General features: G+C 47.0%; 2 protein-coding genes across 2 annotated transcripts; both read right to left on the reverse strand.

Annotated features, from left to right (window-relative positions):
* Window positions 1–7,487: 7,487 nt before the first annotated feature.
* ZNF691 (zinc finger protein 691) lies at window positions 7,488–13,301 on the reverse strand. The gene is made up of 2 exons (XM_082832345.1): window positions 13,231–13,301; window positions 7,488–8,972 (listed from the first exon to the last, which is right to left on the reverse strand). The coding sequence occupies exon 2, from the start codon at window positions 8,961–8,963 to the stop codon at window positions 8,106–8,108; it is 858 nt and encodes a 285-aa protein (XP_082688471.1). The 5' UTR covers window positions 8,964–8,972; window positions 13,231–13,301; the 3' UTR covers window positions 7,488–8,105.
* A 3,753-nt stretch (window positions 13,302–17,054) lies between these two features.
* On the reverse strand, window positions 17,055–22,940 carry ERMAP (erythroblast membrane associated protein (Scianna blood group); the record flags this gene model as incomplete). Its single annotated transcript, XM_082861195.1, has 8 exons — window positions 22,924–22,940; window positions 21,873–21,905; window positions 20,034–20,054; window positions 19,715–19,801; window positions 19,204–19,224; window positions 19,085–19,111; window positions 18,953–18,979; window positions 17,055–17,779 (listed from the first exon to the last, which is right to left on the reverse strand). The coding sequence occupies exons 1-8, from the start codon at window positions 22,931–22,933 to the stop codon at window positions 17,055–17,057; spliced, it is 951 nt and encodes a 316-aa protein (XP_082717321.1). The 5' UTR covers window positions 22,934–22,940.
* Window positions 22,941–23,204: the final 264 nt, after the last annotated feature.

A 23,204-nucleotide genomic window follows, 5' to 3' on the forward strand; every position in this document is an offset into this window, starting at 1 on the left:
AGAAATACCATATGACCCAGCGATTCCACTCCTGGATATATAGCTGAAAAAACAAAACAAAACAAAACAAAACCCCATTAATTCAAAAAGATACATGTACCTCAATGTTTGCAGCAGCATCATTTACAATGGTCAAGGTGTGGAAACAAGTTAAGTGCCCATCAACAGATGAATGGATAAAGAAGATGTGGTATATATATATATACACAATGGAATATTAGCCATAAAGAATGAAATTTTGCCATTTGCAGCAACATGGATGGACTCAGAGGGTATTATACTTACTGAAATAAATCAAATACTGTATGTTATCCCTTATATGTGAAATCTAAAAAACACAAATGAATGAATATAACAAAACAGAAGCAGACTCACAGATACAGAAAACAAACTAGCGGTTACTAGTGGGGAGAGGGAAGAGGGAGGGGCAAGATAGGGATAGGGGATTAAGTTACTAACTACTATGTATAAAGTAAATAAGCTACAAGGATATATTGTAGAGCACAGAGAATATAACTAATGTTTTATAATAACTTTAAATGAAGTATAATCTATAAAAATTCTGAATCACTATGTTGTACACTGGAAACTCATATAATATTATAATCAACTATACCTCAATTTTTAAAAAAAGATTCTACTGTGCCATTACAACTTTCTGTTGTCTAGAGTCACTTATTCTGTTTATCTTGTCTCTCTCTTATGCTTTTAGTTGTCTTTATAATTCTGGTCCTCCTGGTTGCATGTTTATGGAATAACAGACCAACAATCTTAGTAACTGAGCTGGTGTCTTCTGTTGCTGTACATTTCCTCTGTTTCCCTGTATCTGTTTCCTGAGACAGAACATGAAGGACTTTTGGCAGTAGGGTTTTCTGGCAGGCAGGTAGGGTGAATGTGTGGGTGATTGTTGGGGGAAAGGGTGGGGGGAGGGTTTATAAATGTCACAATAACAAAAGTTTTATTCTGGGATGTCAACACATTAAACACCCTAGATTTCTCCTGGGGACTTACTGGATTTCTATAGAATAAGCCTTCTTGGTTTTGCTGTGTGTGTGTGTGTGTGTGTGTGTGTGTGTGTGTGTGTGTGTGTGTGTGTGTGTGTGTGTTGCTTGTCTGGAAGTGCGTGCCAATCACTCTCCATTTTGAAGGTAAAGGGGTTAGGGGGTGACTGGTACAAGCTTCTGCATAGACAGACCTTCTACAAACGCCCTTGTTTTTAGGTCCACTTTTCATGTCTGTCTCAGCACTTGCTGGTTATGAGTTCAGAGCCTCTCTGGGATCTTGCCAGGAAGACTGGCTTTCACTCCCATTGCCTACCTTCTGGGCTATGGCTTCCTCCACTCTGCTGAGCAACCAGTGTGCTGTCATTTACTTCTAGAAATTTGTTGAAATCTCTACACTTGCCACCCCTCTTCCCTGCCATTCTCTTTGCTGTTATGTGTTTACATTCCTATTCTGTCATTTTAATGAAGGTCTCAAAAGGAAGGGGAAACAACCACTTGTGCTCACACTACTGTCTTGAACTTTAATATGTTTACATGCTTTGCAAATCTTCAAGGGTATTTATTTGTTTGGGTTTTTTACAGCTGCTTTTTTTGGGGTGGGTGTACCACCGTTAAGTGGTGAGACCTTGTTCTGCTGAGCCCCTTGATGTGTTTTTGTATACAAATTAGTATCAGAGGCTGAGGAAAACTAAACAGCTTTTTATAATAGAGTAAAACAACCTGGAATTTCCGTGGCAATCTGGGGGAGAAGGGGTAAGGACAGCGATGGGAAGAAAGAAGAGCAGGGACTTCCCTTGTGGTCCAGTGGGTAAGACTCTGCACTCCCAATGCATGGGACCCGGGTTCAATCCCTGGTTGGGGAACTAGATCCTGCATGCTGCAACTATGAGTCCGCATGTCGCAACTATGAGTTCTCACGCCTTTGCATGCCACAACGAAGACCCCGTGCCACCAACTAAGACCCAGCACAGCCAAAATAAATAAATAAACTTTTTTTTAAAAAAAAAGAAGAGCAAGTTAGTCACACACCATGATGTGACCTCTCCCCAAGATTCCCAATCTCTTCAAGGGATTCTAAATGCACAAAATGCTTGGTATGACAGAACTTCTCAGGGAACCCATGAAGGTGCTTAGTTCTGTGATAAGGCAAATGGGGACAAAACAGATGATGAAATAAAATTCATGTTTTATGGTAAGACAAGAAAAATTTAAATAACATTTTTCTTTTTTCCTCCTCCCTCCCCTTTAGTGTGTGTTGTGCACCTGCACTAACCAGACCTCATTAGGAGATAACATTCCGTCTTAATCTCATCAAGGGTCATGACTCCTTGGGAGATAACGTTCCTTCTTAATCTTGTAAGGGCCCATGATGACCCATGACCCGCTACTTGCTTTGTACACGTAGATCTGGATTGTGTAAACTGTCAATAATACGTCACTTAATGTACAGCCCTCTGTCTCAGAAACCTATATAACTGAGCTTTGACCTCTAATGGGTGGAACAGTTCCCAGAGCTTTCTGAGAGCCTGTTTCCGGGTCATAATACCCAGTTTGGCTCTAATAAAATTTTCCATTTCTTTCTTAGATCGACTGATTAATTTTTTTGTCAACACAGAGAAGGACTGCGCAGACCACAGGAACCTCAGGCAAGAGACCATGAGAGCCTAAGGGCCAGGAATCTGCAGAAATTGTGGCAGGTTTGGACTCTCCCGTGCTGTGGCTTTGGCAAGGCTCTGAGGCAATCAGAGAGCTCTCTGTGGGTTGGGAGGCCCCAGCTGGCACCTGGCTTCTATATACACGTTCCCGACTTACTTGCCCCCTTTAGTTCGTACTCCACACTAGCCTGGTGTTCTTCCTAGAGGGTGAATGCGATCATGCCATCCCTCGGCTTTAAAATTCTCTACTGTCCACAATCTGAAATTCTTTATCCTGGCATCCAACACCCTTCATGACCCGGCCTCCAGCTACCTACCAAGCCTCATCTCCTCCCCACACAGGACAATCTTCACTACCTCAGATGTTTCACCGTTCCCTAAAACACTAAGGCTTCCCTTCCGTCGGAAATAGCCTTCCTCTTCTTTACCTAGTAAACACTTACTCATTCTCCAAGACCAAATTCAATCCCTCTCTGTCTTCTCCTCCCCTGCAGAGTTAGCCATCCCACCTGTGTTCCTCCAACACCTTGTTCAGAAGGGAGTTTCTCTTCCTCTGAGTTCCTTGCAGGAAGGACTGTGTCTTACTCACTTTTGAGGCCCAATGACTAGTACAGGCCAAGTTAGGGCCCTCCCCGGGGCTCCTACAGCACCCCCCCACCACCGGGCACAACTGTAATGACACCTATCATCCTGCCTTGGAACTCTGGGTTTAAGTGCCAATCTCCTGCACTCAAAGGGAGAAACTTGGGAAAACAGAGTAGAAATTACTTTTTTGAGAGGGAAATTTATGCTTATAAAGGAAATCTCCATTTGTTAAGGGTGTCTACCTCGCTGCACTTGGAGGAGGAGATGACTAAATCTTAAGAGAATGTTATCAATGGAGAAGGCAGAGACTTAATCTGCATAACAAACCTTACCTTTGTTTACCCTGCTTTTCCTGGTAACTTCCCATAACTGCCTTCCTCTCCCACCCTCGCCTTTCTTTATTTCATATTTGGCTAAAGATGGTTTAGGCCACCTGGGCAAGTTAACTCATTTTCCCTGGGTGTCTCCCAGGTTTGTGTGAGATACACACATGAATAAACTTGTTTTTCTCTTGTTAATCTGTCTCTTGTTACAGGGGTCTCAGCCAAGAACTCTGAAGGGTAAAGGGACAGTTATTTTCCACCCCCTACAAGGGGGACAGCTACCTGGGGCCGAGAGGCTCCCCCCTCCCACCTGTCACTAGCCCGCTACTGCAGGTGAAGGAGCTCTGTGGGCTGTACCCTGGTCCGGCGTCTCAACCCAGGACTTGAGCGCATTATTGGTGGAAATTAAACCCAGGGTGGGGGGAGCCTCAGGCCAGTAGGTTGAGGCCCTGGACAGTGTGCCCGCGCAGGGGGAAGAGAAAGTCCTGCAGCTTCTCAGAGTCAGATAAGGAGAAAGGAGAGCAAGCCTCGCTTGTCCTCGGGTCCCAAAACACCCTGGGGACAAGAGCAGGACTCTGCACTGCCCTGGAGATGCCCTATGGGGAGGGAGAACACGAAGGAGCTCCACGGGGCTGCAGCTGACCCCTCTGTCCTTGTCCGGACTTCTCCCCAGCAGACCTCACCCTCAGCAGCTTTGCCTTGGCTCTGTACACCCCACCTTTCCCAGGAGCATCAACTCCTAGGCCCAGCCAAACAACCATGAGAGAGACGTGACAGAACTACATCCTTCTGCGATGGGACCGCTCTAAGGAGTAGCGGGAACTGACAGGGAGCGGGGCTCCAGGGAGCAAGGCTTAACGACCATGCCGTCATTAAGAAGGCATTAGTATGAGGCCTGGGTTGGTTACAATCCCAGGTGAGCCACCTAGTAGCCATGTGACCTTAAATGAGCAAGTCACTTGATCTAACTGAACCTCAATTTCATCATCTGCAAAATGGAAACAATAATTACCTTGCAGAATTGTGAAGATTTAGAAATTAGGCTCAATAGTAAATGCTGTTATAATCACTATTTTCCAATACCCAGACGTGTGTAGGACTGGCTCCAGGCCTCTCTTCCAGGCTCTGACAAAAGCAATCCTGTAATTTGCCTGCACTACTGTACTGTGATAGTGAATGGGAAAGAAGTTATGTTACCCAAACAGTAATGGGTTAATGTCTCCCTGTTGACTAGAGACTCTGGGGAAATGCCTTGATTCCAAGGAGCGAGTATTGGATGGTAGGCGGCAAGGCCTGTGGGTAAAGGTACACGTGGGTCTCTCCTTTCATCTGGGATCTCATAGCAGAAGGAACCCAGAACTTTCAGAGCAGAAAGAGACCAGGCATGACTTCCTGTTTCAACAGAAGTTGGGGTCCAGGGCTGTAGTGATGTCTATGGCTGTAGTGATGTCTATGGCTGTACTGATGTCCCTTGTACCTTTCCTATCACGGGGGAGAGAGTTGAGGGGTCAAGTTCCTCCAGTGCAGAGGGAAGAAAGAGGGCCTGAACATAGGCTACGTGTGCACAGCTTTTCCCTTCTCCCTGCCTACCCCCAGCCTCCCTTCCCTGTTCTGGACCCTGCCGGGCATCCAGTTAAAACTCCCTTAGGTGAGGCGGGGAGAACCTCCTGCTTCCTGACACATAAGAGCCACTTGATAAATGTTGGTGGGTGGAACTGAATTGCATGAAGGCCATAAGGTTGATGGGAGGGAAAGGGCTTCATTTGAAATCAGGCTAAGGGCAGGGAGCCTGTGGGTGGTCACCACACCAGGATCAAGTGCCGGGAGTTGACGAGGGCCCCACCCTTCCAGGTTTGCCTGCTGTTGAAACCTGACAGCCACCCCACATCAGAGAACACGGGAGCCACATCTTCACTGTCAGTATTCCTAGTAACTAGGAGGAAGAGAGAGAGGGAGGAAAGAAGGGGAGAGGAAAGGGAGAAGAAAGGGAAGAGGAAAGGGAGAAGAAAGGGACGAGGAAAAGGGAATGAAGGAGAAAATAAAGGAAGCTAGCAAAAAAGGAAGTCAGAGGGTGAATAAATGGACTAGTCAGGACTCAATAGCCTGGACCAACACAGAAAACCTAGCCTATGAACTTGGTCAAAAAAGGGCAAATGAGATCGGCCAGCAAGTTATATCCCAAGATCAAAGCAGGTCCTGGGTCTCACTGGCAGCAGACTCCAAAAGAATCACAGCAGTTGTCACTAAGGCTCTGGGTCTGGAAGGATTACCAAGCTCCCCAGACTGAGAGGAGAACAGCAGACCTAGCTTGGTAATGAGCAAAATGAAGAGCTGGCCTTGGAATCAGACGCACCTGATTGGAATCCCAGCTCAGCCATTAGGTCAGGTCATTTAACCCCTCAGAATTTCCTTATCTTGACAATGGGGATACTACTACTTTGCAGACTAGTCATGGAGATCAGAAATGATGGTGTATAGTAACTGGCATTCAGTAGGTGTTAGATGGCAACTTTTTTAAAGTTTTATTTATTTATTTTGGCAACATGGCGTGCGGGATCTTAGTTCTTCAACCAGGGATCGAACCTGTGCCCCCTGCAGTGGAAGCATGGAGTCTTAACCACTGGACCTCCAGGGAAGCCCCTGGCAACTTCTATTAGGGAGCAATTCATACATGCAAGTTGGGTGACTATTAAGTTTAAACTATTTTGTATGGAGATTTTCAAGGAGCAGGAAAATGTATATGAAATAAAAGTGCTTTGTAAACTGAAAAGGATCCTACAAAATGTCAGGGAATTGTTTGGGAAGTCGTCTTTTATGGTCAGAAAAAATACAGGCTTTGGGTTTGGGTAGAAGTAGCTTAGGTTCCTGACCCTGCCACTGACTTGCCATGTAAGCCTGTTTCTGCATCTGTCAAATATGGCTAATTCTTACTTCACAGGGTTGTTGTGAGAATAGGATGATGACTGGCATATCCCTTCCTGGGTAGGCGGCAAGATCCCATGTGATAGGTCAGGTCATCAGCAGTGCCAGTCACATTCTGCCAACTGGCTACAAATGAGGAGGGCCCCTCACTCTGGAAGAGCAGGGCTCCAGATTGGCAAGAGAGATAGAGAGGGGTCTTTTGTATTTGTTGGAGGAAATTTGGATGAACACTAAACCTCCATGCAGAAAACACTGAAAACTGCCACGTGGAGCCAGGCCTTCAGAAGGGCAGAAAGCCAGGCACGATCCCTAACGAGCAGTTCAGTTAGGAACTGCACTACTGCTACTAAGGGCAGACCTTAGGTTCATCTTGTCCCACCCTTCACCCCCTATTCCCTGTCACTGTCATTTTTCCTAGGCACCGAATAAGTGTCAATCAATAATCAATCTAAAGTTGAAAAGGTTCTCATGCTTGGCACTGACATCCCACAGGGCAAAGGGTCCAGGGCTGTATCAAGAGGCCACACTAACTCCCACTTACAGGGAATCACTTGGTCCCAGGCCAGCCCCCTAAGTGGCTCCTCCTTCAGAAGCCAGCAAGGTGAATGTAGTGAAAGAGCATCAGCTCAGAATCAAGGGAGGCCCAGGTCTGAACTCTGGCTCCGCCACATACCTGCTGTGCGACTTCACAGCGAGTGACTTCACCTTTCCTCACTTGCCTCATCTTACTCCCTTGCGGTTGCTTCGACAACTAAATGAGATAAAGAATGTGAAAGTGACCTGCAGAATCCAGGGCATAGAGTGCATGCTCAGTTAATATTACTTCCTTCCCTTTCCCCTTCTTCCTCACAGACCTCAGAGTCAGCTGCTTCCTTTTGCTTTTCAGAATAGCCACCCACTCTTTCTTGGAATTCAACTCCCTTCCAGAGTGGCTGTGGTGCAACCACCTCCCCACTTCTTCGATGCCCCCAAATAAGTACACGGGTCCTTTTCATTAAAGGGTTTTTACTGCTAACCCTGGGGAAACAGATGCACGTTGGGGCGGGGGTGACAAGTCACAAACAGGAGGGAGTGTGAGGGTCCCTGGATCATGGCTCCTTGAGGGCTTCCCTTTCATTCCGAAAGTAGGACCTCAGACCTCTTCTCTGGGCCAAGGGGGCCCCTTTCTCCCCTGCTCCTCCCAGCCCAGCTGAGGCACAGCAGGTGGGAACTAGTGGACCACCGCAGTGTGCCCTAAGCGGTCCACATACTATACAGAGGACCTCCAGACAGTGATGCCCACCTCACAGGTACTTCCTCAAAGGCCAGGGGACAGTTGCCCAAATGATATGAGCGTGTCCTAAGCCTACCTTATTTCTCTTTCACCCCAAGGAGGCGAAGCCAAGACGGGGTCCTCTGACTTTCTACCACAAGAAATTGGCCTGGAAAAAAAGTGAAGATTTTTACTCAGAGTCCCTTCTCAGGACTTCCTGGAGATCCTGGCTTCAGAGGCAACAGAAAACCATTCTCCAAAGTGGGAGGAAGGGCTTGAGGTCAAGGGGGCAGCAGGAGATCCTAAAGATCTTTCTGCACTAGGTTGGGGTCCCACGCTCTGCTCTCTCTCTTCCACACCCTCTTCAGCTGGACTCTTTCCCAGCCTGCTCTCCCTGGTGAGTTTTCTGGTGGCGGATGAGATTGGAGCTGCGGGAGAAGTGCTTCCCGCACAGCGTGCACCGGTAGGGCTTCTCGCCCCTGTGGGTCCTCTGGTGCGCCCCGAAGTTGGAGATGTCGCTGAAGGTCCGCCCGCACTCGGCACACTCATAGGGCCGCTCACCCGTGTGGGTGCGGTGGTGCACGCCGAAGCTGGAGCTGTTGCTGAAGCTCTTCCCGCACTCGCAGCAGATGTAGGGCGCCGGCTCCAGGTGGGTCCGGTAGTGCACGGCCAGCGCCGAGCTCTGGCTGAAGCTCTTGCCGCAGATGTCGCAGCGGAAGGGCCACCTGCCCAGGTGGTCCTGCTGGTGCGTGGTGAGGTCCGAGTGCCGCCGGAAGCTCTCCTCGCAGTTGGGGCACTTATAGTGCTTCTCCTCCAGGTGGATGCGCTCGTGCCGGATGCGGTTGGAGCTTCTCGAGAAGCTCTTGCCACACTCAGAACACTTGTAGGGTTTCTCGCCTGTGTGGATCCGCTGGTGTGTTCTCAGGTTGGAGGTATTATTGAAGGTTTTGCCACACTGGGCACATATAAAGGGCTTCTCATCAGCCTCGTGCCTCGGATGAGCAGAGAGGTCCTCTGGCTCTCCAGCGGGGACAGTGACGTCCTGCGGTGGCTTCTCTGGATAGAGCCCTTGTGGCCCCTCTGGCAGGCTTGCTTGCCCATGCTCTTTCTCCCCATCTGGGATCCAAGAACCCTCTGAGTCATCCACTCTCCATGGCTTATTACCCTGTTCCCCTTCCTCAGGCAGGTGCCGTTCTGGGCTCTGCTCCTTCTCACTGCCCATCTCTGAACCCTGAGAATGAACACAAATGGCCAACACCTTTATTCCTTGGGTCAGGCCAGACCCCAGGGAATCTTTCGTCCTGGTTGAAAGGGTGGGTATACACCATCCCTTTGGAACCATCCGTCAGAAATAACCGCAATTAACTGGAATACTCGGATAGAATGCCTTTACTTACTTTCAAGTGACAAACTTCCACCGATATTTAAAGCTACCCACCAGAGCAAAAAGAAGGCCCCAGCTTTGTCCAGCCCCAAAAGATATTTGTATGATTTGCACAATGTCACTTTTCTTAATACCACAGTCTAGACTCGAATTCACCTACAAGTAAAGGAGCTTCCATTTGGGGATGCGTTCGATTTTTCTGCCTAACTGTTAAGTTAACTGAAATTCCCATTATGTTTAATCGTTTCTGAAAAGCCTTCCTTAAAAGTATCCACCTATTTGCCTGTTTTCAAATGAAGATAACAGAATCTCTAATTCTTGAGGCTCTCCTGCTCGTTCACAAGGCCCAGCTTTGAATCCTCTTACATGTACACTCCTCCCCTTCCCCAGACCTCACCATAGTCTAGCAAATAAAGGCTTAACATCTGGGTCCTCCAAGACCCACTGAGGGCCTAGGCTCTGTCTGTTCTGACTGGTCAGTACCCACTTCCACTCAAACACCACACACAGCAGTGCATACACAGACAGTCTCACACATAGACTCACACCACACACAGCCATACTCACATACCAACACACTCAGCCACTCTCACAACACACATACACATCACGCAGTCACACATACAGTCACACACATACATACTACACACACCCCTCCCACACACAGAGCCACATTCACGGCTATCCAATTACATACCATACACACATCCAGCTATGCTCACACACCACACACAGTCTCCCAAACATACATTCCCTGCCCCCCACACACAGAGTGCCCAACACAGGGCCTACCTATGCAAACATCAGCAAATGCTTGCTAAGCTGCACAGACTCCTTTGAGTTCTGACAGCCAAGGACAGGGAATGAGGGGAAGAAAGTACTGATAAGAGGAGAGTGGTATTTCCTCTGAACCTTGAAGAAGTAACAGCATTTCAAAAGGCAGCGTGGGCTGGTGGAGATACTGTACAGAGTGACATGAACAAAGGGATGAGGGAGGGAAGCACAGACTATGATGGGGCATTGATGATGGAAAATGAAAGCTTCCTAATTGCTCCAGGTGGGGTCTGGTAATGGAAGGGACACCGACTAAATTTAGGGTTGGATCCCTATAGTGACACATACTGTTTTTACAACTCTGCAAATTACTCAACCACTCTGAGCCTCAACTTCCACATCACTAAAATTGTGATACCAACAGACACAGCAGGACTTTGTTAGAGAAAATGCCTATAATATGCTCAGTGTACAGTGTGGCAGTACTAGTCATTCAGTACATGACAGCTGCTACTACAATTGTTGAAGACGCTACATGCTAGCCCTGTGAAGAAGGCAAGTATGAAAAAGATCCCTTACATGATCTTGTTGGGAAACAAAAAAAATTTAAAAAATGGTACAGTACATATAATCTAAAACGTGAAATACGGACAGTACCTTAAATCTTTAAGGAGTGGGAGGTCAGCAAACTTTCTGTAAAGGACCAGAGAGTATATGTTTAGTAAGTTTGGGGGGCCATAGGATCTCTGTTGCAGCTACTCAACTCTGCCATTGTATCATAAAAGCAGCCATAGAAAATCTATAAATGATTGGGTGTGTCTGTTTTCATAAAACTTTATTTAAAAGCAGGGCAGGGATAAAGATGTAGACATAGAGAATGGACTTGAGGACACGGGGTGGGAGGGGGAAGCTGGGGCGAAGTGAGAGTAGCATTGACATATATACACTACCAAATGTAAAATAGTTAGCTAGAGGGAAGCAGCATCATAGCACAGGGAGATCAGCTCGGTGCTTTGCAATGACCTAGAGGGGTGGGATAGGGAGGATGGGAGAGAGGCTCAAGAGGGAGGGGATATGAGGACATATGTATGCATATGGCTGATTCACTTTGGTGTATAACAGAAACTAACACAGCATTGTGAAGCAATTATACTCCAATAAAGATCTATTAAAAAAAAACAAAAGGAGGTGAAGTATAATTTACCAATCTCTATTAGAGAGTGCTTTTTCAAGAATCTAGATAAGTGATGTGAAAAATAACAGGCTTTCTTCACCTTCAAAAATGTGAAAAAAAATCAGGAACAATTTATTCCGATACTTATTCACTGTCTCCTGACCATCCTTTTAAAAATTACAACCCCTCCAAAAAAATAAATTAAAAAATTACGACCCCTTCCCCTTCACTCAGTCTCCCCTGCCCCACAGCACTTCTCAACTCCTAACAATGTTTTTTATGTCTATTATTTAGTATCGGCCTCCCCCTGCAAAACGTAAGTCCCATGAGGGCCAGGTTCTTTGCTTTATTCATTAATATAACCCCAACTCCTACAGCAGTGGCAGTCATACCTAGTAGATCCTTAATAAATATTTGCTGAACAAACTGAATGAAGGCCGGGCCTGTCTCCAGAACCCATTTCATGCCTACTTGTGTCTATTCTCACCCACTATTCCTTAACAATCTCCTAATTCCTGCCCACTTCCTCCTTTATGCACCCACAGAATCTTGTACTTGCTTTTACAGTGATTTGCAATTATCTGTTTACATGTCTATTTCCACTATTAGTTTATAAGCAACTTGAGGGCAGGGACTGGGTCATTCTGGTAATCTCTCCAGCACAAGGCCTGGTGGTGCTCAAAACGTTTTTTAAGTACAAGGGAATGGATATGATCTAATTTACTTCCTACCGCTGCCCCTCCCACCTAGGGCTCTAACATCTGTCTTTATGCAATGAGCTACATGGCCTCCATTCACTACCAATCCTGCTATCCTGAGAACCCACAATATACCAAGCTGCGACTCTACCCACGGCTGAATGCTGGGTCAAAAAAGAGCAAAAAGATTTAAGATTACAGTCACCACCCTAAAAGAGTTTATGGTACAGTGCAGTGAAATAGGCCATGAACTCCAGAAACTCATACAGTGTAGAAGGTTAAGTTCCAGTGGAAGCAGGGAAATTGTAATTTGCGCAAGGGCACACGGCAAGTGAGTGGCAGAACTGGGAGCCATGCCCATCACTCCAAAGCCAGTGCTTTTAAGCACTACACCAGTATCGGAGGAAGAGGAGAGAAAGAGGGAAGGAAGAAAGGAAAGAAGGAACAGTGCCACGGTAGTTCTGATGACACAGGCATATCTCCCTGAAGAGCTCAGAGATGAGCAGCTTGACGGAAAAGGTGGTCCTTGAGCTACGACTTGCAGGATGGGTGAGCAACGTTGGGACTTACCGAGATGGGGAGCCCACCATCTACTGAGAAGACAGTGGCAGGTAAAGTAAAGAGGCTCTTACATATTACATTTCAGAGATTTCAGAGGAGAAAGGGGCCCATGGGGCTTGTCTTCCCAGGAGGCTCAGAGGTACAGGGAGGACCAAAGGTGGAAGGGACTGAGGCAGTGGTAAAGGAGCCAAGTCTAAGAAGTTAGCGCCAAGAAGGTGGGGTTGTTGATCACTGATGCTGAAGGCCAAAGGCCTGGGTTAGAGGGAAGAGGCCAAGCTGGAAAGCGGGCTGAAGGGCCTTAGTTCGGGGTCTTTGGGATCAAGTAGAGAGCTGGCGGGGGAGGAAGGGGAGAGAGGAGCTTGGAAAGATCAGGGAAACTGTTAAAGAACTGGGAATTGTACAGGGGGGGTGGGTAAGGGGTGAGAGACAGAGAAGGACCAAAAGAGTCAGAGGGTCCGAGGAGACTGGTCAGGGGACCCGGCCCGAGAGGCCGGGTCGTGCGCAGCGGGGCGGAGTCTGAGGGCACGAGCGTTGTAGAGCACCGGAGCTGGGTTCAGACTTGCCGACGGGCTTGGGGCCGGAGCGGTGAAAGAATAGAAGCTGACCCCAAATGTATGGTCAGTGGAAGCGGGGCTGGACTACTCAAAGGCCAAGAGAAGGGCGGGAAGGTAGTGGTTTGGGGCCAGCAGTCTGGTCGTGCAGGCCGGGGGAAGGGGTCAGGAGTTAGGGCGGAGGGACCACAGGGGCCCGTTTGCTCCCCACTGGGTCCGGGGAGCAAAGCCACAGCCCCAACTGCCCGGTGAGAGGGAAGGGGCCACGTTTAGAGTTCCCCGCGACGCCATGCGCGCGCCCCCCCGTACCCCCCGCAACCGCTACCCCGGGCCCGACGCCGACCAACCTAGCTCCAGCCGTACGGTCAGGGACAGCACCGCCTCGGGTGCCCGGGGCAAGGAGTCGGAACCGGAACCCTGAAAGGATCCGCCCTGCCTCTCCAGGACTGGTTCCTGAGGGTTGCCCTTCCTTGCTATTGGCTATACTGGCTGCCACAAGGCAAGAAACTCGGGCAGGGCCGCCAGTAAGCTTTGGCCTCGGGCGTGGCCTGCTGGGAGTTGTAGTCCTGTGGAAGATGGTAGCCGCAGAGAAGAAATTTGAGTTTAGAGTTTAGTGGTGGAGACTGGATTCCCTCTAAGGTCGTCGGATTTCCTTTTGCGCTCTGGCGTTAAAAGCCCAACGTTCAGGGCCACCGGTCTGGGAAGTTGTAGAATATGTAGCGCTAACTAACCTACATGACCTCCAAGGGGTCATGAATTCAGAGGTGCTTGTTTACTCTGAGCTGGCGACCGTTGATGGTCCTGTAGACACCCCGCGAAGCCAGAGTCCCGCGCCTCACTGGTGGTAATTTAAAGCCAAAGGATTGTGGAACTGGAAGGGAGTCTATTTATTTATATTGATGTATAGTTGATTTACAATACTGTGTTAGTTTCAGATGTACAGCATAGTGATTTGGGGTAGTTGTTTGCAGATTATATTCCATTATATAGGTTATTACAAGATATTGTGTATAATTCCCCGTATGATATAGTAAATCCCTGTTGCTTATCTATTTTTTGGATACTAGTTTGTATCTGTTAGTCCTATACTCCTAATTTGTCCCTCCCCCTGGAAGGGAGTTCAAAGATCAACTAATCCAATACATTTGTCAGAGAAGCTAAATGTTCCCTGTCCAAGGAACCACCTCTGGTTTCCCAAAGCCCCCGCGCAGGGTTTTTTCTGAGTGCTGTTTAATTAAACCTGACTGTAGTTCGTCAGTTCAGACACAAGACCACTAAGGCACATCCAGGATTAGGATTTTTTTTTTCAGGTTTAACTTAAAAAAAAAATGTCTAATTAATCAAATATGTATGCTAAAATTCTACACGCCTCTCATATCTTCAAGGTATTTCAGTGCAAAGAGAAAACGGTATTGTCTTCAGAGCTAGATACACTGGATTTATGCTCCCAGTTCTACTACCTAGCCATTTAGAGCATTATTTCCTTATTGTAAGGATTAAATGAGTCAGGACTTCCCTGCTGGTCCAGTGGTTAAGACTCCACGCTTCAGCTTCAGGAGGCATGGGTTCGATCCCTGGTCTGGCCTGCATGGAGTGCACTGCAGCCCCCCAAAAAAAGAAGAAGAAGAAAAAGAGTTAACATATGTAATGCTTCTGCCTCCATAAATGTCAGTTCTCTTTCCTGCTGGTAAGTTTCCTTGGGTGCAGCCAATGTGAATAATGTGAATTAGTTTTAAGACTGGGATATTCACAAAAGTATGTTTGAAATTTAATATGGATGAGTGAAATGTAAATACCCCATACACGCTATTACTTTATAAACTGATATAAATGAAATACTGAGAAGGCAGACGCAGAAATAAAGCTGTGGCTTTATTTTTAACTGTGGTTAAAGCTTGCATGGGTGGAATCAGGCTGTTCAAAACCAATCCCATAAGGTGCTCTTCTCTTACCAGCCCAAAGCCCTTCCCCACAACTTCTCGTTCACAATGAAAATAAGAGCATGCCAAACAATGAATAACAAACTTTTATTTAAGGACTGTACAAAAGCAAACAAAATATTCTATTCAGGAGCTGTGATGGTTAATTTTACTGGGCCATAGGGTGCCCAGATATTTGGTCAAACATTATTCTGAGTATTTCCTTTAGGGGTTTTTAGATGAGATTAACATTTAAATCGGTAGATTGAATAAAGCAAATTGCTCTCCCTAATGTGGGTGGGCCTGATCCAATCAGTTGAAGGACTAATGGAACCAAATAGCTGACCACCCCCCAAGTAAGAAAGAATTCTTCCTGCCTGACAGCCTTCAGACTGAGTCATCAACCTTTTTCCTACTTTAGACTCAAACTGAAATATTGGTTTTTGGGTCTTAAGCCTGTCAGCCTTTAAACAGGAATTACACCATGGGATCTCCTGGGTCTTGGGCCTTCAGACTTGGGATGGGAACTAAACCATTGGCTCACCTGGGCCTCCAACTTGCTGACTAACCCTGCAGATCTTGGGACTTGCCAGCCTCCATAATGGTGTGAACAAATTCCTTATAATAAATAAATATATATATTCTTCCTGCTCTGTGTGTGTGTGTGTGTGCGTGTGTGTGTGCGTCTGTATACACACATATAAAATATATATTCTGGGGCTTCCCTGGTGGCGCAGTGGTTGAGAGCCCGCCTGCCGATGCAGGGGACACGGGTTCGTACCCCGGTCCAGGAAGATCCCACATGCCGCGGAGCGGCTGGGCGCGTGAACCATGGCCACTGAGCCTGCGCGTCCGGAGCCTGTGCTCCTCAACGGGAGAGGCCACAACAGTGAGAGGCCCGCGTACCGCAAAAAAAATAAAATAAAATACATACTCTGTTTCTCTGGAGAACCCTAATACATGCACTAAGAGAACTTCTGACAGACACATAGAGCCACTTTCTGTTGGGCAGAACTGTGCACCCATCTGCAAACTGATAGCCAACATCACCACAGAGAGGTCAGATCACATATGTGGTGTGACTTGAGAGTGATTAGGGTTCTTTCTGAAACCCACACCAAAAAAGCAAGTTCATTATTTTATCCTCACACCTGGTCTACCAACTTCCTATGTGAGATCAATACTCTCTCATCTAAGAGGCTGTTTGCTCCACAAATAGTCAAGGTTTCCAATATTATGGTCTTATAGAACAAAAGCTTCTGCACTGATGGTTAAAACTGCCACTTTTTCTAGCTGGGCCTCTCTGAATCCCAGAGGGGATTCAAAAAGGCCAGGGCAACAGATGGCCTAACCCACTGCTGCCTTTTCAAGGCCACACACAGCTGAGCTGCTCTGTTTGAAGCCATACCTCCCAGCTTCCTCCTGAGGTTTTTCAGGATTACGGCTACCACGTTTAAAGTCCCCATACCTGGTTAACACCAAGTTGGCTTTGAAAACATGTACATTAGCACTGAATGTCACCAAACTATGCTGTAAACAGGATCAAGGAAATAGAAAAGGGTGGCTTTTTTTTTTTTTAATTCCCCTGGCCTTCTGCCCTATATTCCAGAAGAAAGAAGGAAGAGTGTGTGATCCAAAACATGTTTACTTTTAAAAAGCTGGCTATGGGGGCTAGAGGCCTGAACAGAGAAAAGGAGAAAAGCAGTTCTTGACAGGATAAGTAAGAAGTCACTGGTCATCATAACTTCATGACTACAAGCCTGAGTGCAGGATGAGGCAGGATGAAGTGCTTTTAAACAGCCCCTCGAGTAAAGAGCCCCTGTATCTCAGTGATACACATTCAACACCACCACCTAAACCTAATCTGATTGTTCATTTGGTTTTCCTCCCATCTTTCTGGGTTTTTTTTTTTTTTTTTGCTCACACCACACGGCTTGCGGGATCTTAGTTCCCCAACCAGGGATTGAACCTGGGCCCTCAGCAGTGAAAGCACGGAGTCCTAACCACTGGACCGCCAGGGAATTCCCATCATTTGGTTTTCAAGAATTCTTCCAGGGCAATGTAAACTTCAAGTCCCCAGAAGGAAGACACAGTTAAGAACTGAGCCCTGGGAGAAAGTTGGTACAAGAGAAACCACAAAGGGGCCTGGGGGAAAGGAGGAGAGACAGTCCAGAATCAGGTGGTTAGGCCAAAAGACTGAAATCCAGGGCACTGGGCTGGAGCATCTGGGGAGCAGGTGATGAGGCTCATCCCTAAAAAGAAGGAACCTTGAGCCCCTGCAGGGCTGGGCCAATGTCAGAGGGCCAGGACAGGATCATATCTGTGAGTGGGAGGAGCTCTTGTGCCTGAGCAGGGAGCAGAAGAGGGTCCACCTGCAGGGCCACGTCTCCATTAGCAAGACCTTTTTCTTCTGGCTTGGGGACAGTTGATTCTTCCGGTTTTTGGAGTTTAGAACAGATGATTAGAGGTGCCATGTTTTTCCCTCCATCATGAAGGCAAGGTTCAAAGAAAGGGCGAAGGGGGCCAGAGAAACTGTGGGTGAAAGTAAAGATGTGGGACTGGTTGGTCACGTTGTAGAAGGTAATGACTCCTGCTTCATAGTCCAGAAAAATCCCCACACACCGCGGGGACTCTTTCAGGCGGAAGGAGGTCTGTGGGGATGTTAGGGCCTCGTACTCATTCTTGCGATTCTGTCGCAGGAGCCAGTGTCCATTGGCGGGCGAGGCGATGACCTTCCCTTTCCTGCTCACCGACTCACTACACACCCCCAGGGCCCATTTGCTCTTGTCTGCCACAGACACCTCCCAGTAGTGACAGCCAGCTATGAAGTACTCAGAGCCCAGGACACTGACGACGAAGTCAAATCGCTGAGGGTTGTTGGGTACAGGCTGCCTTGTGTCTCCAAGCTTCACACACCTGCGGTCCTCAGACAGGATGAGTTTTGGATGCGCTGTGTCTGGGTCCAGGGTCACAGTCACTGCAGAGAGTCACAGAGAGGTGAGGTTTGAGACGGGTAGGTCTCAAGGGATCTTTGAGTAGCTTTGGAGGGAATAATCATCCCTAGGTCTGCAACCACTGTCATCGGCCCATTTTAGTTTATGGTGCCCTCACCTTCACATGTCCTGGAACTAAAGAAAACTGTCTTCCAGTCTCCTAGATCTGCTGGTGGTCTGCTAAGTAAAAGAGGAAATGTTTCTCACCCATCTGTGAAGCTGCCTTAATCCTTAGGAAATACTGCCTTTGTCTTTGCTGGTCCAAAGGAATCTAATGCATGATAATAAACGGGCTTTGATGTTAGACCCTGTAGCTAGATAGCATGTTTTGAGTCCCAGCTCTGCCACAAGCTAGTTATGAAACCCTTAGTTTCTTCACCTGTAAAGAAGGAATAATATCACCACTGAATAATATGCTGGAGAAGCTGTTGTGCAGATCTGATGAGCTAATGCATGAGATAGTGCCTTGTTCACACAGTGAGTGTGTGACGCTCATTTTCTTAGCTAAAATTATTGCTTATAATTATCATTTTAACATGGTAATATAGAGACTTCCCTGGTGGCACAGTGGTTAAGAATCCGCCTGCCAATGCAGGGGGCATGATTGGATCCCCGGTCCAGGAAGATCCCACATGCCGCGGAGCAGCTAAGCCCGTGTGCCACAACTACTGAGCCTGTGCTCTAGAACCCACAAGCCACAACTACTGAGCCTGTGTGCTATAACTACTGAGGCTGCAGAAAAATAAAACACTCATGCATCCAAAAAAAAAAAAAATACAATGAGGAAATTAACATGTAAATGAAAAACTCAGAAAAATATTTTGTGAAAAATAGGACAAGAGTTAATACAGAAAAAGTCCCCACAAGTCGAAAAGTAGCCAGAATAGGACAGACGCAGACAAGTCAAAAAGATAAAATACAAGTAACCAATGAACTTAAGAAAAATCTCAAAAATCATAGAAAACCCATAAGAGTAAACCAATTATTTACCAGTGTTCTAAAAGAAGGGAGACTTTCTGAATCAAAGATTTTTTAAATTTGATAAGCAGATAAACAGATTTGACTTCATTTTTTTTTTTTTTTAATTACAGTCTGCCCTGCAAAGGAACAGAGCAATGGGCTCTGAAATGTGGATCCATCAGACTGGTGCAACTTACCAAAGTGTAGCCGGGCCCTTCTCCAGCCTAAAAGACAGAAAAAGGGATTGTTAAAGCAATGGAGAAATGGAGACCTCCTGGTGCAGTTGGAGTGGGGGCAGGGAGAGTGGGGGAAGGGAGAGTGCACCTCACCTGAGTTTGCTGCAGCTCTCTTTAACTCTACAAAAGAAGAAACAAGGGGAGTGAGCGTTTAGTGGAAACACAGAATCAACATAAGTTAGTATAGAAGTTATAAGAACAGTGGAACTTACTCAGTTCATGCCGGAGTTTCTCTAAAGAATAACAATTTGACAAATCAGAATGAGGGCTTGTACATGCCTGTGATGCTCCAGTCCCATCCCAACCGCATTCCCAGAGCAGATGCCCACTAGCAATACCCTGAACTTTCCCCATGACAGTGTTTCCAAGAGCAATGGCTCCCAGCCACGGTCCTGGGGTCCCCAGAGATACTGCAGAGGGTCAGTGAGTCCCTATGGGAGCCAAACCTGACTTGCAGATTGAATCAACAACACATCTCACACATGTGAGTGATGGCAACATAAACGTATGTAGATGTTGTGGGAGAAGAATAAAATATAAGTTCATTTAAAACTATTACTAATTTCCATTAGATTTTCTTATGCGTGTTTTCTCAATGTAAAATCAAATAGACATATCACGTGTCTGAGGATTTGGGGTTGTTGTCGTTATGAAGAGGGTCTCATACATGAACAGGTGGAGAAGCACTGTTCCACATATTCAGTTGAATGAGGATCCATCTACCTAGGATCCCACCGAAGGCAACGTCATGCCTGAGTGATAGAAGTGTCTCCCAGATGTCTTCACCTATGGAGGGTATCTCTCTTCTTGCTAAAACATTTCCCATTTAGTGACTACATAACAATTGTGCAGGAAAGAGGAGCACAGAATATTTGAGGAAAAAGAGGTTTTAGGGAGCCAGGAAATTCCCCACCCTCATGCTTGAAGTATCCTTGCCCTTGACCCCTCTCTTCTGCCCCAGGAGGTGAATCTGAGACTCTCATCATAAAGCAAAGATGTCAGCAGAAGGAGGTTTGTGGCATGGAAGAGGAGCAGAACTTACTGAGGGCTTTATAGAGACGTCCTAAAAAAACAGAGAAAGAGGCACGAGTGAGCAGATCCTGCCGCTTTATCCTCAGGGCCCAGGAAGTCTCATCACTCCACCCCTATGCCCCCCAGCCCCCAAACCCCACCCCGGGCTGAAAGAATGATGACAATCCTATCAGCCCCCAATACAGTCACATCCCGCTAAGGGCAGACTGGGGAATTCACTGGTGCTGGTGCCACTTTCCAGATGACCTGGACTACCCTGACTTTGGTTCCTCTTCCCTTCCTTTTGTCTGTCTGGTTTCATTTCCGCTGTTCATATGTTTCCAATATGTTTGTAACCGAGTGCCCATGAGTGTATGCCTTGCCGCCCTTTTATAACTGTTTATAATATCTATGGTGTAAAACTAGCTGAAGGCCTACCATTGACTTATTGATGTGGGCTGTTATTCTCTACACTAACCTCCCCCCACCCCGCTGAAGTACTGTGGAGAAACACAAATTTGGAGACCCCAGAAGGTCTGGGACATGTGCATATGCTTCTGTGATTTGGGGAAGTACTTGCAGCCTCTCTGGAAGGGTCATCTGCCCACATTTTCCCCTTAGCACTGGCCCTGCCACACAGTTGAAATTATACATTTGAGTTCACTGCCAGGCCCTGTGCTAAGGGCTGGGCATATGTTAGGTGTTGGGCATTGGGGCAGTGAAGCTGAATATGATATGTTCCCTAACAAGATAACGGTTTATTTTTACCATTCCCACTACCAACAGCCTCCATTTAGTGTGTCCTGTTTTTATGATGTAGGCCCTGAATCTGCTCAACAATATGAGGTGCATATAATTATTATTCCCATTTTACAGACTGGTGGTCTGAGGCTCAGAGGGACATGGAAATTTATCCAGATTATCCAGCTGGTAAGCGGCCAAGGAGGCAGGATTCAAACCCAAGTCTGTCTGATTCCTAGTTGGAGGCCTTCCCCACTATACCACACTGTTCCTTCCCTTCTAGGACACGACGGTCATTGTGTCCCTGAGGTGTGCACCCCTATGCTTTAACTAGTCTGGAGCAGATGTGAGGGGGGAAGGGAGGAGATGCCGAAATCACTGCAGGTGGAGCCATTTCTGAGCCAGTGACTTGTCCTCCCAGCTAGACTTCCAGAGGGCAGAGCCCCACCTGCTTTTTGGTACCTGGGGTGTCTGTCTTTTACCCTCAGTGGCCCAGAGCAAACATTTAATTAATGAAGACAAAATGGCAATAAGGGAAAGGTTTCAGGCACTGTAGTAGGAGTTGTGTGGGTTTTTTTTTAAGTTGTCTCTTTTAATCCTGAAAATAATCGGGTGAAGAGATCTATTATCCCCATTTTACAGATGAGGAAACCAAAGCTCAGAGTAGTAAAGCGACTTAACCCAGCCAGCAAGTGGCAAGTCTGAGCCAGGTGCTGCTGACTCCAGAGCCTATGCCCCTCCCACTGTATCACACCACCTCTCTCAATGCAAAGATTGTATGGATCCTCCTATAATACCGTTTTAATATATGTTAAAATAGTATATGAATCTTCTTTTTAGGTTATTGGTGGGAAAGCCAATGAAGGAACCTATGAATTTTGACCCCAGGCATCCCTTCGGCCACTGCTACCAACCCTATAACCCCTTGATATTAAAAAATAAATTCCAATGGTATTAACAGAGAATATATGTGTGGGGTGTGTGTGTGGGGTGTGTGTGTGTGTGTGGGTGTGTGCGTGTGTGTATACACATACACCACATATATATTGTATGTATAACAACCACCAGCATTTATGTAGGAGAAAAAATGTTATTTGTTCCTTACCCCTTATTCTATATATATAATTACCTTTTTCTTTTGCATGGTCTGAGAGAAGATTTTCTAGAGGAAGGAAAGTAAAAGAAAATGAGATTCTGTGACATTACCTTGAGGGTCCCTGCTTCCTATTGGGTTTATGGGCTCTTGAACCTGTCCCCCTCTATCTCCACCTGCCTGATCCAGGCCCTCATCTCTCTCATTTGGATGCCAGAAAGAGCGGCCCAAATTGCCCCCAAATTCTGTTTCGCTCCCTCTGGTCTCCTCTCAACAGAGCAGCCAGAGAGAGCTTTCTGGAAGCACAATTCTGGTCAGGATAGCCCATTCGCAGCTTCTCCACAGCTCCAAGGAGAAAGACGAAAACCCTTCATGGGATCTGCAAGGCCGCACGTGCTGGTCCCCGCCTAACTCTGCAGCAGCACCTTCTGCCACCTTTCCCCCCACTTTTGCACCATGTTTCTTTCTCAAGCTGTTCTGCTGTGGGTGATTTCCTATTCCCTCTTCCCCCATGCCTGTCCGTCTTCCAGATCAAACATCACTGGGAACATCATCTGGAAACTCCTCTGCCATCCCTGAAGTTTGGTTGGTTCCACCCAGTCACCGTCTTCCCAGCCTTCAGAACTTCCTTTTGTGGCTTCTGTACACATTTATTTGTGTAATTATTTAATGCACGTATACCTCCCTGACTAGACAGAAGGTTCCAAGAAGGCAAAGACCGTGTCCGCTTTCACTCACTGTTGTGTCCCCAGCATCTGGTATAGTCTGCACCGCTTAGCAGAGAATTATCAATTATTTGTAGGGTCCCCTACCTTAGACCTACACGACTCCCCCAGGATAAAGTCAAGCCATGAGCTCAGAGACAAAATCACCAAACATACTGGAAGAGTCAGCGGAACATACTGGAAGGCAAGCTATTACAAGGTAGAGTCAGCAGAAACTGGGAACAACAGGTTTCAACACCACCACCACCGTCACCACCCAGCAGATGCTGGGATCTTCAGGTCCGGAATTTAGATTAGTGGGCCCTGGGGACACAAAAATGAACAAAACAAAGAAACATACCTGCCCAGCCCAGGACACTCACCTACCTCCATTGCGTGTTCATAGAGAAGCCTCTCTGGAAGGGAGAGAGAGAGAGAGATGTCAGCTCGGCTTAAGGAAGGGCCTTTTCTAACAGGCAGAGCAGTCCAAGGGACCACAAGCTGCCTGAGCAGGACTTTGCTCCTTGTCGCTGTGGGTGTGTGACCATTAGAAAGGATTAGAGGGTCTTCAAACCATCAGACAGGGAAAGGAGTGTTCAGTCATGTGACTTTCAAGGTCCTTGGCAACCCTGCGAGCCATGAAATGCAACCATATTAATGAGGG

Source organism: Leucopleurus acutus (assembly GCF_964270905.1).
Source record: "Leucopleurus acutus genome assembly, chromosome: 2".
Classification (NCBI taxonomy): domain Eukaryota; kingdom Metazoa; phylum Chordata; class Mammalia; order Artiodactyla; family Delphinidae; genus Leucopleurus; species Leucopleurus acutus.

Bases quoted from the DNA above. Each gene is read 5' to 3' on its own strand.
- ZNF691 (XM_082832345.1), bottom strand. From the start codon at position 8,963: ATGGGCAGTGAGAAGGAGCAGAGCCCAGAACGGCACCTGCCTGAGGAA.